Genomic DNA, 14,092 nt, shown 5'->3' with positions numbered 1-14,092 from the left:
CGTCGCACGAGTCATAATCCGCGGTCCTGTATTAAAGTAGACTCGACAACACCGAACCCAAGAAGTAAAGTCAACGATGAGGGGGAAAAAGGGAATCAATCACCAGCCTCAAAGTAGGTCTGGAGGGATCGGTATAATAGTCATATCAGAGGTGTCCAGAGAGCAACTCTTGAGCTCGTCTACGCGCTGCTTGAGAAGCTGGAATTGCTTGATTTTCTCTGGGCGCTGAAGGAACCCGGGGCGACGTTACGTTCTCTTGCATCAGCCAGTACAACGATTGTCGACGTACCTGGTAGCCTGCGACAAGTCCGGATGTACTTACGACGACAAAGAACAAGGTCTCCCGCACTCGCGCGTCAGCTGTACAGCGGATTAAGGGCAACATTGTCGGATTGAATGGGTGAGAGACTCACGGTCCGAGTGTACCACCTTGTACGGCTGCAGGTCGAACGCAAGCGGCGGCTTCGGGACTCGCTTCTTCGCTACGCTCTTCTTGCGGGTTGTCGTAACTTGAGCTACTGAGTTCCCCGATCCGGTGACGCCGGCGGTGACTACTTCCGTGTGCACCCCTCGCTCAGCTGATGTGATCCCGGCCGATGGCGTGGACCCGCGAGAACCAGTGGGACGCGGTGCGGCAGCCTTGATAAAGGATTCCCATATCTGCTTCCCGACAAAACACACCATGCATGGTCGCAGGAGCACGATCTTGCGTAACAGTGCCGGCACACCGGCGGTATACTCGGTGTCTGCTAGCTCAGCTGCCTGTTGACTTAATGAGAAGACGGAGGAGGGCATTGGGCACGCCGCATACCTGTGTGCTCGGTCTTTCCACAAGGTTCGTCTGTTCACAACAGCCGCATGAATATCAGCATAGACGTAACAGCCAAGACCTGGCGCACCAAGCCGAGCTGGTAGCTCTCAGGGAGTATTCCGTCTTCCGTCGCATCCAGAAGCCGGTCAGTAAGCTCTGCGAGATTTTAAAAGTCACTCGGTGTCGATGCGGCATGCGTGTCCATTCAACTGACGTGCACCATGCAGACACCTCCAGAAGTGGTTCGTAGGGTGGGCGAAATGGTGCCCAATAGTCGCAGACCTCTTCCCTGGACTAGAGATATATTAGTACCGCTTCAAGCGTCCCTCGCCCGACCGTAGCGTACTTGATACCGCAAAACATAACTAGAGCGAGCGAAGGTCAGCACGTGTCAAGTGTATCGTTCCGTTCCTGGGCTCACCGTCTAGCTTATCTGGCTCTGTTCCAAGGTGGTCGTTCAACGCATTGAGATGCGCATATTTTTCAGGGGGCGCCACCATAACTTTAGCTCGTGGAGGTTTACGCTCCGCGTCCTCGACCTTCGCCTTCTTAACAGCTGGACTGGACGCGGCACGACTTGCAGTCCGTTTCTTCGGCGGCCGGCGTTCCGCTGGCAACGAAGGGAGTTCGGACTCTGCTTCCTCTGATTTGACAAGGTCGCCATTTTTGCGCGGAGACCGCCGCAAGGACGGCGTGGACTCTGCGTCGAAGCGAAAACGGAAAAGCGCGTCACGGAGGAGCTGGGTCGGGGTGTTGGCGCTACTCTCGACCTTTACGGAGGGCTCAATTTCTTCGACTTCTGTCGCCATCGTGTATAAGTGGATGAAGGGTAGAAGGTGTGCAGTCGTAGGCAGAATGTATATGAAAATTGGTCAGTGGTTGAAGAGAGAGAGAGAAGAGGGAGGGAGCAATTGGAACGCCGCGGCGTCATATTCTCGCATAGACGCTCATCCCCACGGGGTAGATCTCGATCGTCTCACCTTAAGGCGGATGGTGAGCCTGAACAGGCGCTTTCCTTTTTTTAGACATATCGGCGCTTAGATCGTGGACTTGTGGGTTGCGCGAAGAGGACCCGCCGTTCGTGCTCCCTCCCCTCCCTCGCTGCGCTCGGGGGGTCCCCCGAGCCGGGAGCACTCAGGCGGGCACGCTAAAGCCTCGTTCGCGCTTTTAATACAGACCGGCTCCCTTTGAGGGGGAAAGTCCTGAATTTCGGTTACCTAAGCTTACTTCCTAACCTAAACTACCTAACCTCAACAACCTAACCTTACTAACCTAACCTTACTAGCCCAACCTTACCTACCTAACCTTAACGCGGCGTCGCCGCCGGGATTCGAACTTACGACCCGCAAAAAAGCAGCGCAGCGTTAACCGCTGCGCCATCACACCTTGCAAATCTTATCTTGCACAGCATTTATAGCAGCATCCGCGGGGAACCTGCCTTTTTTAGTAGTGGTGCAATCTTATCTTGTCATCCGAAAAAGGAAAGCGCCTGTTCAGGCTCACTCTCCCCTTAAGGCTATCGACCTCCAACCTTCAAAAAGTCCGTGAATTCCCATTTCCCCCTCCCCCTCCCCCGGCAATTCCCGGTCCCGGTCCGGGGGAGTCGGCCCATTAGGCGCCGACGCCACATGCCCTCCCCATCTCACCATCGTCTCCTTCTGTCGTGTTCGTTTCCCTACCGAATAGAAGATTGTTTATGTTGAAGTTCACCGTTGGTGTGCTGCGCCCCCTCAACCACGACCACAACCATCCTCTTGCCATGCAGGCCCCGTTCATCCGCTTTGTTCCAGGCGACAAACCTCCTCGTGCAGAGTGCATCGAGAACGGCTGCACCATCAAGAACGTAGCTCAAGCGTGCGGCCACAAGCGATGCAAGAGGCACTGCCTCCTCCAAGCTGCACCGTGCGGCCAGTCAGGGCATGATGTGGCAAGACGGGCAGGAACACTTACCGCCATCCCGCAGCCGCTCGATCCATCCAATCTAGCACACCCACCACCAGTCATTCCACTGCTCCCCGTTGCCGCCATTTCGCTCACGCCGCCGTCAACCAACCCTTCCAACACGGCAGTTTCTGAGGACATGGCTGCAGGCTCTCAAGACCCTCCCTCTCGCAACTTCCGCATACCGATGCCAAGTAGCTTCCAGGCCGACTGGGATGCACGGACGCAAGCTCAGAACACCAAGCGGCAAGCAGAGGAAGAGCGCCGCAAGCATCTTGCGCTCCTCAAGCAGGAGTATACGGTGAACATCTGGGTCCAGGTGCGTTGTCAGCCAGTTCCCCGTGCATATGGTACTGATACCATTCCAGAATGGCCAAGCCCCCAACGTGCACAACCGCCAAGGCTCTCCTACATGGCCGACAGTCACCTTGGCATCTCTGACGGACATCGTAGGGCCCTTGGGCCTCACTCCCTCCACGGCTATCGAACGCTACCATATCCCGTCTCGCACCTGGAGACGCGAGCAGGTCCAGACGGTCATCAAGGCCACTAATCAGGACAACCTTCTGTTCCGCCTGGTTGGGGTCACGGATTGCCGCGGCCTTGACCAGTTTTGCATTTTGGCCGGTCAGCGCACGCAGCTCACAACTAGTGAGCCCCCTACCACATCCCTTCCATCCGGCTCTTCTGTGCTTCCGTCTTCAATGTCTTTGTCTGCATCTTCGCTTGCCTCTCTAGCATCACTCATGTCTCTGGTCTCTGCCACGTCTGCCATGTCTATCACCCCGGCCGACAACACCCCCACCACTCTCATCCCAACTACGTCAGCAATGTCTATCACGCCTGCAGACAGCATCCCTGCCGTGTTAGCTCCACCATATGAGCACCCCATCACGACGCAAAGCAGTCCGTCACCGTCACCACCCCCCTTCCTGGAGCCGCCTCCTCCCCCGTCATTTCCAGCTACACAGGCTGCTGTCTTGTATACAGCCAATCTCCCCTCTGAACACGCTGCTACTGACTCAGCTCCTGGTCCTGACGATCTGGATTATCTATGGCTCACGGGGACTGTCTACACTCCACCGCTCGATAAGAAAGCCTGGCCGGCAGGGATCTACGCTCGCGATATGGCACAAGCATTCTCCATGCTGGGCAACACTGGGGACGACACCGGCCTCAAGGAACGCTTCGAGTACGTCTTCCGAGGACGTCCGTTCAAGTCTGCCACATACCACGCGCAGCGTTTCGCGTGGATTCACTCCACTCAGGAACAGCGCGAGTGGGTCATGGGGCTGCCCCGCACGAAGGAAGGGCTGTGGACGAACTGTCGTAGGAAGCTCACCGGGTGGAAGCAACTTCCAGCCCACCAGTAGACACGCTGTGACGCTATGTGAATGATGCCAACTCGATTTGTGTTTTTAGATCCACTTCCATTTAAATTCAATTCGCGCTCAATCTGGCGGTCGACTGTCACATGCGGCGACCTCGGCCGGTGTAAATCTAAACTGGATTGCAGATCGTGAAGGGGCGCCACAGAAGGGTGACCATCGAGCCACACCGCGTTCCAATTCACCCTTCTGTGAACAGTGCAGCGCACTATAAGAGAGTGCGCAACGTCGGGGGATCCACCAGCATCCCCTTCCTCCCCCGTTCTCTCAGCGTCCTCCACCCCCCCAGCGTCCCCCTGCCTCTCCCGCTCACGTCTCCACTGTGGTACCACCATCCCCTCCACCTCAATTCTAGCGGCAACACCCGTTCACTTCTCCACTACACCATGGCTCGTCGCCGAGTATCTGCCCTTACCGCTGCTCGCAAGAGGTGGGGACCGCTAACCAAGGCAAAATGGCCTTGTGGGCTCTGTCCGCGGTTCATGAAGCCCCGTGTCTGCAAGAACCCCAACTCCCCAAACTTCGGGCGTGTGTTTTGCTCCGTAAGTCTGACTATGCGTTACCTTTGCGCACAAAGCCTGATACATATCCCAGTGCCATCCCCACAGCCTCAGCGGTGAAGAAGAACATGCACAATACTACCGGTTCTGTAACGACCTGATTGTCGACGGCGAAACCCCACCCACAAGCCCATCCGCCTCTGATGACGAAGACACTGAGAGTCTACCGACCCCCACTACCGCTCGCAATAAGGGAAAACAACGCGCACGGTCCTCCCCTCCACCCCCCCGCAACAAAGGGAAGCATCGCGCGCAGTCTTCCCCAGCCGTCCCCTGCAGCAAAGGCAAGCAACGTGCTCCCCGTGCAGCCACACCAGGTCCGCGCGCACAGTGCAGCATCACCTCATGCACCTCTACTCGTGTCGCGACGGACTGTGAGCATGGGCGGTGTGCTAAGCACTGCGCATTCGCCGGAGGTTGCTCCGAACACAAGGCGGTCTCTGTGGACGTTCTTGCGCAGCTCGGACTCACTCCGAGCTCTTCTCTCACTCTCTCTGATGGGCTGGTCTCGGCTGCTAGCGACTTGGGCTCTGGTGCTAAATCATCCTCTGGTGGTGCGTCCTCGCAGGCTAGTAGCTCCCAGTCTAGTCCTAGATCGCAACGTATGGCCGCCATCGCCGCCCTTTTCGCAGAAGACGCAGAGGACGCGGCCCCTCCCTCAGAAGTCCCTCCCCCAGCCTATGCCAAGCGAGCACGGTCCCCCGAGCCCGCTGGTGCAGATGACTCGCCTCCACGCAAGGCAGCCCGCCGCCTCCCCTCCGACTGCTTGCGTCCTGAACATCTGGGCTGTGAAGACTGTGAGCATTCCTCTGATGGCGAATATGACCGGCTCCTCGCCCGGACGCACGCACAGCTGCAGTCGGACAAGGAGAAACGCTCGCCGTCGTTTGATCCCCCGGTATTCAGCCCCGACCTCCACCTGGACCGCCGGTTCCAGCTCGACATGGCTGCCGCCCTCAAGGCGTCCATCCTCGACATGAAGTCCGCATCTCCGGATCTGCGCATCAATATGCCGGTTGCATCTACATCCTACTCTACTGCCATGTCGTACATGACAGCCGACCACCAAGCCCCCGCCCTCCTACTCCCTGCTCGGTTTTCACACACATCCGCTATCATCCTCCCCGCCGTCGCCTCATCCTCGAAGGGGCCCGGCTCTCTCTTACATCCTATCGACCTCACAGCCTCTCCGCCCGCCACCAAGCGCGTGTTCAAGGCTCGTATTAAGATCGAGCACGTTGACATTGATCTCACTTTGGACAGCGACTAGCGTGGAGGCACGAGGGGGGCAGAGCAGTATTCTATTTGTTGTCTAGAGCATTGTAAATACCATAAGATTTGTAACATGCAGACATTTTTCTACAAGCCGTTGCCTCCTGCCCATGCTGCCTGCCGCTGTGTAAAAGTAACCTCGCCCTGCCTAGATAATGCAGAACCCGACCGATGCACGCGCGTGACAAAGTATGGATAGGATTCAACGCACTACGAGAACGAGGACGCGCCACGAGGAACGAGGAATGAGGATGCGCCATGTGACGAGGATGCGCCGTGCAATGACAAGGACGCACCACGGGGAACGAGGATGCGCCGTGTGACGAGGATGCGCTGTGCGACGAGGATGTGCCGCGGGATGAGAAAGGACGCGCCGCAAAAGACGAGGTGAGGTTACGACGGCCACACACTCACCCGGGCACGCACATCTTCGATGCGGCGCGCATCACCAGTCTTGCAAGAGCACCGAGGGGTGCGCCGTACTCGCCAGAGCCGCCGGGGACAAGTATCATACTCGTGCTGCCGTCCACACGTCTTCGAGCCACTGGGACAGCTCTAGTGTGTGTGAGAGCAAGGTGAGGTCCCGCTCAGCCTCGTCGTACTGCGTTCACGTGGGTGTGATGAGTACGACGCGGACGAGTGAGTGACGGGGTGCTTGTATGCGAGGATGGCGAAGGGCCAGCACCGGAGCGTTGCGGGGATGTGAAACGACGTCCGGGGCCGTGTCCAACACAGTGTACACCGGTTGACGAGCGGAGGGTGCATATGAGGGCGGCTGCGGAAACTTCAGATCCCAGCCTCACTCTTAACCAGGACACGGAGGGCAGAGCAGACAGAAGGGGACGCGCAGGGGAGGCAGATGAGGCGGAAGTAGGAGGCAGATGAGGGGCAAGAGCGAAAACAGTGAGGGGGAGTATGTGGGCGAGGGCCCATTTCAAACCGCAGTGGCGGGCCCGATCCCAAAAGTTAAAACCACGTTGGTGGGCCCGATCCCAAACCCACGTTTCCGGGCCCGATCTCCCAACACCGGCCCCAGACTCATCAAGCCCATCACGCATACCTACCCACTCTGCTCTTCTCCACCACCACCACGTCCGCACAACCACGCAAACACAAGCCGACAGCCCCCGCAGCGCGCCGCCACATCATACCCTAGCGGCTCGTGCAAACATCCACGGACAGGCGCCATCGCCTACGATCCGCGAGCAGACAACGACGTGACAGCGAGGACACGGACAAGGACGCGCCTCACATCTGCCCCACCACGCATGTGCCCCACCACATAGGCACTACGACGACGACGGCTACAAATGCGGCTCAACTAGAGTGTAAGGTACGCAGACACCACGTTGACTTTGTGCGCGCCGAGACTCACCGCGCCCACAGCGCTGCCTCCCCAACAAAGCGACGGGGAGCACAGATGTGACGGCAGGATGTCCCTACAGGCTACGTCCGTATTGCGAGGAGGCAGACGGGGTGCGTCGCGCCGGGTGCCCCGATGCTCGCGTGGCAGTGAGCAAATTTTGGCCTGCAGGTCCTTCTCGCCGCCGGAGGCAATGCCGCAAGAAGAGACCTACAATGGCCGAACCTTATGAGGACGACAATGAGCTCAACATACCCCAAGGACCACGACACTGCATGGCACTCGCTGACGTGCAACACTCGCAATGCACAAACCGATTAGCCAACCACCGACCCCCTCCCCGCCGCCTTCCGTGTCATCCCCGGGAATGCGCTGCACCTCGCTCATCAGCGACGACAGGCCGCGCCACGCTCACAGACACCCTGGAGGACACACCGACGCAGGTCTGGCACGGTCGGGAACCTGTGGGATATCAAGGTATGCCTTCCCCCGCTTTGACCGCAGCGATGAGCACATGCTAACGACAGAGCTGGAAGGCGGATGGCCCAGTGTGCGAGACACTGCATACACCGCGTGGGGGTCGAGCTCGTAGTCGAGGACACCCCTGATGCAGGCTGGACGGACAAACGCAGGCGCACCCCAACGCAGACAAACGCAGACAAACGCAGGTGCACCCCGATGGGGATGACACGGACGCGCCCGAATGACCTGCGGCGACCCGACGCAGACAAACGCAGGTGCACCCCGATGGGGACGACACGGACGCGCCCGAATGACCTGCGGCGACCCGACAAGCCCAGACGCGGACACTGCGGATGGTGCGAATGACGAGGGCGTAGGCCACCATCCGACCCCTAGTGCGCCGGTGCCCGAGCCCTTTGACATCGACGACCTGTACGCAGACGCTGACGAGGCAGCCCTTGAAGCCCACGCAGCGGACGCCCAAGCCTAAGACGAGGACGGGTCGAGCGATGAGCGCTCGCCATCCCCTCCGTCCGCGACTCTCCGGACACATGTGGACTGGAACTGGCCCCCCGCGTTTCCTGGACGCGTCGCGACACGACCGGGGCACATCGAGGGCCTTGACCGCGAGGCCTTCGACATCCGAGGACATCGAACAAGAAGCCGACGACCCCACCGCAAACTCCGAGCAGCGAGACGTGCCTGCCGCCCCCTCCGTGCTCGAGTGCACCCGCTCGTCGTCCGACTTCCCACCCCCGATATCGGCAAACCCGGACGTGCCGGACCCCGCCAGTCTCTCCCACACGCCGCGCTTTCCCGCGAGCCCGGAGCCAGCGCGGTCGTCGCCCAGTGCGGAGGGGCACGATGCGAACTCGCTCCCCGCGAACGCTGTGCTGCACCCGCTGTTCCGCAAGCTCGCGGCAGAGACGCGCACGCGTAGCCTGAGTGAGTTGTTCACCCCACTTCGCTCCCAGCCCCTCTGCGGTCCCCCGACAATGCCGACACGCCTCCCTGCCACGACAATGCCCTCCTGCCGCGACAACGCCTCCCTGCCGCAATGGCGCCTCCTCTGGCCCCGACGCCGCTGACATCTGCGCCGTGGCTGCGCATTCACGCCCGACACGCCTCCCTGACGACGCCTCTGCGCAGACACGCCTCCGATGCGCCAACTAAGATGTGCGACACATCGCCCACGCCCCGCCCCCATCCATCCTCCAGCCCGCGCCCCGCGCCGTCTCCCGCGCCGCCAGCTACACGCGACGTGTCCCCCGACCCCGCGCACTCAGCACACGCGATCCAGGCGCGATCCGGGCGGGCTCCAAAACCCGTCTTCAGCGCGGTTTCGGCGGTGCGCCTGCGCCGAACTCACCTCTTGGGCGCGCAGAGGAGCGGCGTGGCGGGCTGATGCGCCACTGAGAGGACGCGTCGCGGCGCGGGCGAGCGCGTGGGGCGGGGAGCGGTGTCAGCAGCGCGTGGGGCGGGGAGCGGTGTCAGCAGTGCGGCCGGCCGCCTCAGGCGCACTCGGATGGCCGCGGCGAGCGTAGTCGTGACGACGCGGGCTTGCGGGCATCTCCCCGGCCGCGCGGGCGTCCAGTCTGCAACTCGGAGGGGGGCGGGGCACCTTCCTTGCCGCGTGGAGGACCGGCGAGCCTGGCAGGTATGTACGCCCCTGCGCCGCCTAGGCTGCACTTCGAACTGACTCGATCTCGACGGTGTTGGCCGTGGCGTACATACCGCGAGCGCAACACGATGTAGAGGCGGCCTCCCGGACAAGGGTGCGGGAGACGTCCTGATACCATCGCGCTACGAGACGAGGGCGCCGCGAACCCATCCCTGGAAGCCGAACACGCCCGCACACTGGGGTCGCCATCGTGAGAAGCACGAGGACGGAGACGAGGTCGCCATAGACAATCAGGGGCGGATGTGACTACAAGCGCATGGAGAGCGACAAAGCGGAGGCCAGCACGAGCGAACACGGAGCACCGCACGCGCACAGGGACAGCGACACGAGCGGAGGCGGTTATCAGGTGGCGAAACAGGGAGGAGAACAATCAGCGGGTACCAGCGGGATGCCAATGGGGCACGGAGAACGGGTCAAGGGTAAGTAGGGTATGGGCGCTTCATGACCCTCCCATCCTGCCACTGACCCTCTTCCGACCTTCTACCCTCCACCTACCACAGAAAAAGAAAAAGGCACCGTGGAGGAGCGCAGGGCATAGTCCGGCCGCAGCCCCAGCCCCACTGCGATCTGTCTCACCCGCCGCAGCCGCCGCACCGACGAGAGCCGTCTCACCCGCCGCGGCCGCCGCACCGACGAGAGCCGCGACGCCGGGGTTCGTCAGCCCGCGTCGAGCTGAGCCCTGCACACGAGCCCGAGGACGGCGTTGGGGAGGACGGCCCTAAAGCGTGGGGTGCATAAGTAATGCGGAATGCGCGATGGACGCGTGCGCACGTCCGTACCTGCCGGGCCCTCTGTCCCCTGCCTCCCTGCCGCTGCTTGGCGCATCGCAATGTCGACCTGCGTGCCGCCCACCAACCGTCTCATCTCCTCGATGCGCACGCTGCGTGCTTCTTGCCTGCTTCGTATCGTGCCGCCGACCTCGAGCAGGCAGACATTCGTCGCACGGGTATGCAGACATCCCGCCCCCGCTCTGACCCCTCCCTCAGCAACGCGTGACGGGCTCGTAGAGACGTCCGCAACCTGCCGGGCCCAAGGAGATCCCGCCTGCCCGACGCAGACGACCTTGCCAGCGCCGCGGAGACGACGTCGTGGAGCGCAGGTGCGTCCGCCTGCTTACCTCTCACAGCCGACTTACGCTCGCGGAACGCGCCCGCAGCTCGAGACTCGTCCTGTAGACCCGACGAGCCTGTGCACGTCCGGCCGGTGAAAGGCGCGTCGCGTCGCGTCATGCGGCACGCAGGACACTCCCGATCAGCGCGACGCACATTCTTGCGCGCCCGCGGCGGCGGTACGCGACACGCCTCATTGCCGTCGCCGATCTGTCCTCCTTCATCCCGAGCGCGCTCGTGCGCGTCGGCGTGTCGTCTCGCCATCTCCCATGTACGAGACTCCCTAGAGCTACGTCGCGCCGTCTCCCCCCAGCGAATCATTGCCGCCGCCGCCGCCGTTGAACACCCAGGAGGCCGTTCTCACCGCCAGGCGACTCTGGGAGGCCTTCCGTGCATCTCGCAGTCGTGATGCACACGATGTGACGTGTATGCCGCCCGCACGACGTCGTGAACCTCGGCGTGCGAGCTACACGTGTGGCCGGCCACGGAACGCGTCTCGCGCGCGGACAAGCAAAACGTCAACCGCCAAGTCCAGCAGCGCGTCATCGCACCTCGCGCCGCGCGATCGCCTTCCCCTCGCTCGCATCGTAGGCTAGACATGCACATGACGACTTACCTACTGTCCGAGAACTCGCGAGACAACGTCGCGAACGGCCGCGCCCTCCGGTGCCAGACTCTGTCCTCGCGGGAGGCCGCGACGACGCTAAACTCGAGCTCAACGGTGCGCCGGCGCGCTCTTTCTCGGTTCCAGGCGGCCTTCTCGCCTTTCCGAGAAGAGGCAGCAGCAACGCGGCGGCATGCGTCGCCCACGAGTGCACGGTGGGGCTCAAAGACCGACACTCGACGCAGCATCGTATAAAGGCTCAGCGACGTGCGGACGATAGCCCCAGTGCCCCCGTACTCTCTCCCGCAGTCGTCCCCGCGCACTACCCTGCTCCCCGCCCGCCGCCATGCAGCTCTTCGCCACCGTCGCCGCTGCCCTCGCGCTCTTCGCCGCGCCGATCTTCGCCGCCCCCGCCGCGTCCCTCCACACGGTGGAGAAGTTCGCGGGCGCGACGAAGGCGCGCTCGTACATCGTCAAGCTCCGGGACGGCGCGCCCACGAGTGCGCGGCGGGGCTCAAAGACCGACACTCGACGCGTGCACCTCCAGCTCGTCTGTTCAAACGTAGAGCAGGGGCACGGGCGCGCGAGCGCGTCCCCGCGGGCGAAGGCGAAGGCGCAGGACGTGGGCGTGGGCGCGCGCGTCCGTGCACAGTAAGTGTAGCGGTAGATACCGGCGGGGCGTGGTGTGGCGACGCCCGAGATCAGAGCCAGAAGAGCGCTGCGGGCGGGTGGGAGAGCGTGAGAGGGGGCGTGGCAGGCAAGTGAGAGGTATACATATCTATGTAGGAATATACGTACACGGCAATCTACAACTACAATGAAACATTCGTGCCTGCAAACCTGATATCATCGCGATAACCCGGAGTCCAGCCCTCGGCCTCCAATTTCGCCCGTGTGAGTTCGTTCTTCCTCAAGATCATCTCGTCGAGGAAGAACTCGTATTTTACCGCACCCATTTCCCGTACAATGGCGTGATAACCGCCGAACCACACGTTCGTCTGCTCGGCACGGGAGGAATTGAAGTACCACGAACGGTCGCCGTTGAGAAGCTCCGGAAACATGTGTGGGTTGCAATGGAAAGAACACTCAACGTCCGTCTTCTTGTGTTTGCATTTCCAGTGGAATACGTCTACCGGGAGGCCGATGCGGGTGTGGAGGTCCTCCCCAGCGGTGGCTGCACAGTGCTTGTAGAGCCCACAGTTATTGTCATAGTAAACGAACCGCGGCATCGACCCCGGAATGAGATGCTTCTTATGCAACATGTCCTGGTGGACGTCAGCATATGTTGCATGAGACAGTAAACCACTCACAAGAACCTGCGGCGTAGTCTCTGCCCCATAGAAAGTTTCCCGGGCAGTGATGATGCCGCACGGCCGCACGATGAGTTGCTCGTTGTGCGTACGCCGACGACCAAAGCGTGCGCGGACACGTCGGTTCCCGTCAACAGGCTTCTCCGGACAAGGGCCATCGAGAGTGTCGTCGAGATCGACATCCTCTTCGACCGGGGCATCGGGTTCGATGGCATCTGTTGGATGTGTGACTTGGGCACGCTGAAGACGCATTCGCAGGGTAAAGAGCGCCTGGCCAGTAGCAACGTGGTGGTCTTCAACAGCGGCATGTGAGTCGCAGGTCCGAAATCCTTGGCGATGGGCGTAGCAACAGCCGTCGACGACGCAGAACGCGGCCTGATGGACATGACGCGCGCACCAGTGATCCTGCGGCGTGCGAAGTGGCTCCCGACAATTTTGAACGCCGCAACAGGGCCGTCCTATGCTAATACCATCGGTTACGATGCAGTCGACGAAATCTGCACGGTAAATTAGCAGGTGCAAGGCGTGTCAGTCGCAGGACGTACGCGGACCGCTATCATCGTCGAAACGCCGGTGGCATTTCTGACACCAATGAGCGTACTCCGGCTGGCCCGAGAATTGAATGCGCCGATTGCGGGCGATCATGGCATCCTTGAAACGCTCCTGCTGGTCGCCACTGTTGGGGACTTCAAGGACGCTGCCCCGGTCCTTTGCATCACGTAACAGGGCGAGGAGGACAAACCCGTCCGACGTATGTTCTGTACGAAGCTGGAAGCGGGGGATGTCACGGGCGTCGGAGGGCAGGTGTGACATTGACTCGTGGTAGATGTGGGCGGTATTTGTGGATGACGTCCAAGACAGAACGGATAGCATTGTGAAGTGCTCGAGAAGAGCGTTTTCGATGTATGTGTGGTCGGCGACCTGTACGTAGTCGGGGATACCCTCATAATATTGTCGCACATCACCACGGACGACGTAGTTTGGGTAGTACGTTGCCCGGCACTCTGGGAGGTTTGATTAGCATTACACCATCTGCATTGGATAGACTGTGCGCGTACTCCTGCAGCTGGTCGCCACCGCGAACCCCTCAAACACCCCACTCGCAAGAGAGAACATGGTCACCCGCTTCGGATCTTCCCATAATCGAAGAACGCGACCGTGGCTAGGGCATGACGGGTCGGTGCAGACGGTGGTCGCGGGGTAAAGCATGTGATCAGCTAGACGGCAATGACATGAGTATGAAGAATACATAAGGGAGAAAGAAACGTACATAGCACAGACTCATCGTCTGCACTAGATCCGTCTCCCTGGCCAGGAGGCACCTCGCACTCCTCCTCGAGTAACAAGGAGCCATGCTCCCAGATTGACTTGCCCAAGGCTGCCCATAAGCGCTTTACACCACTTTCTGCCGTGCCAAGATGACCCGCTAGGAACGACAAGACGTGCCGTGGCAGAGACTCGGAGTCGGGAATAGTGTGTGGTTGCCATCTAGCCTTTTGCCGATGAAGGATGACCGGCTTTAGTATGACTGCCAGCCGGACGAATTTGATGAGCGAACACAGAGATACAAGGCGTAATTCTTCGCAGCTAG

General features: G+C 60.8%; 5 protein-coding genes across 5 annotated transcripts; 3 read left to right on the top strand and 2 right to left on the bottom strand.

The window, feature by feature from the left end:
* Nucleotides 1-108: 108 nt before the first annotated feature.
* Nucleotides 109-1,311, bottom strand: TRAVEDRAFT_137083 (DNA glycosylase; the record flags this gene model as incomplete). The annotated part of the gene is made up of 8 exons (XM_008047276.1): nt 109-225; nt 290-360; nt 384-477; nt 553-769; nt 877-967; nt 1,026-1,105; nt 1,158-1,176; nt 1,233-1,311. The coding sequence occupies 8 exons, from the start codon at nt 1,309-1,311 to the stop codon at nt 109-111; spliced, it is 768 nt and encodes a 255-aa protein (XP_008045467.1).
* Nucleotides 1,312-2,570: 1,259 nt separating this feature from the next.
* TRAVEDRAFT_24944 (uncharacterized protein) lies at nt 2,571-4,125 on the top strand (the record flags this gene model as incomplete). Its single annotated transcript, XM_008047242.1, has 3 exons — nt 2,571-3,071; nt 3,121-3,403; nt 3,491-4,125. 3 exons carry the CDS (start codon nt 2,571-2,573, stop codon nt 4,123-4,125), a joined length of 1,419 nt encoding a protein of 472 aa, XP_008045433.1.
* A 401-nt stretch (nt 4,126-4,526) lies between these two features.
* TRAVEDRAFT_54342 (uncharacterized protein) lies at nt 4,527-5,970 on the top strand (the record flags this gene model as incomplete). Its single annotated transcript, XM_008047275.1, has 2 exons — nt 4,527-4,682; nt 4,735-5,970. 2 exons carry the CDS (start codon nt 4,527-4,529, stop codon nt 5,968-5,970), a joined length of 1,392 nt encoding a protein of 463 aa, XP_008045466.1.
* A 5,567-nt stretch (nt 5,971-11,537) lies between these two features.
* Nucleotides 11,538-11,846, top strand: TRAVEDRAFT_54340 (uncharacterized protein; the record flags this gene model as incomplete). Its single annotated transcript, XM_008047274.1, has 1 exon — nt 11,538-11,846. The coding sequence occupies one exon, from the start codon at nt 11,538-11,540 to the stop codon at nt 11,844-11,846; it is 309 nt and encodes a 102-aa protein (XP_008045465.1).
* A 157-nt stretch (nt 11,847-12,003) lies between these two features.
* On the bottom strand, nt 12,004-13,710 carry TRAVEDRAFT_137153 (uncharacterized protein; the record flags this gene model as incomplete). Its single annotated transcript, XM_008047273.1, has 4 exons — nt 12,004-12,456; nt 12,502-12,998; nt 13,047-13,505; nt 13,560-13,710. 4 exons carry the CDS (start codon nt 13,708-13,710, stop codon nt 12,004-12,006), a joined length of 1,560 nt encoding a protein of 519 aa, XP_008045464.1.
* Between the last annotated feature and the right edge of the window lie 382 nt (nt 13,711-14,092).

Source organism: Trametes versicolor, assembly GCF_000271585.1.
Source record: "Trametes versicolor FP-101664 SS1 unplaced genomic scaffold TRAVEscaffold_17, whole genome shotgun sequence".
Classification (NCBI taxonomy): Eukaryota; Fungi; Basidiomycota; class Agaricomycetes; order Polyporales; family Polyporaceae; genus Trametes; species Trametes versicolor.
This window is presented reverse-complemented; position numbering and strand designations above follow the sequence as displayed.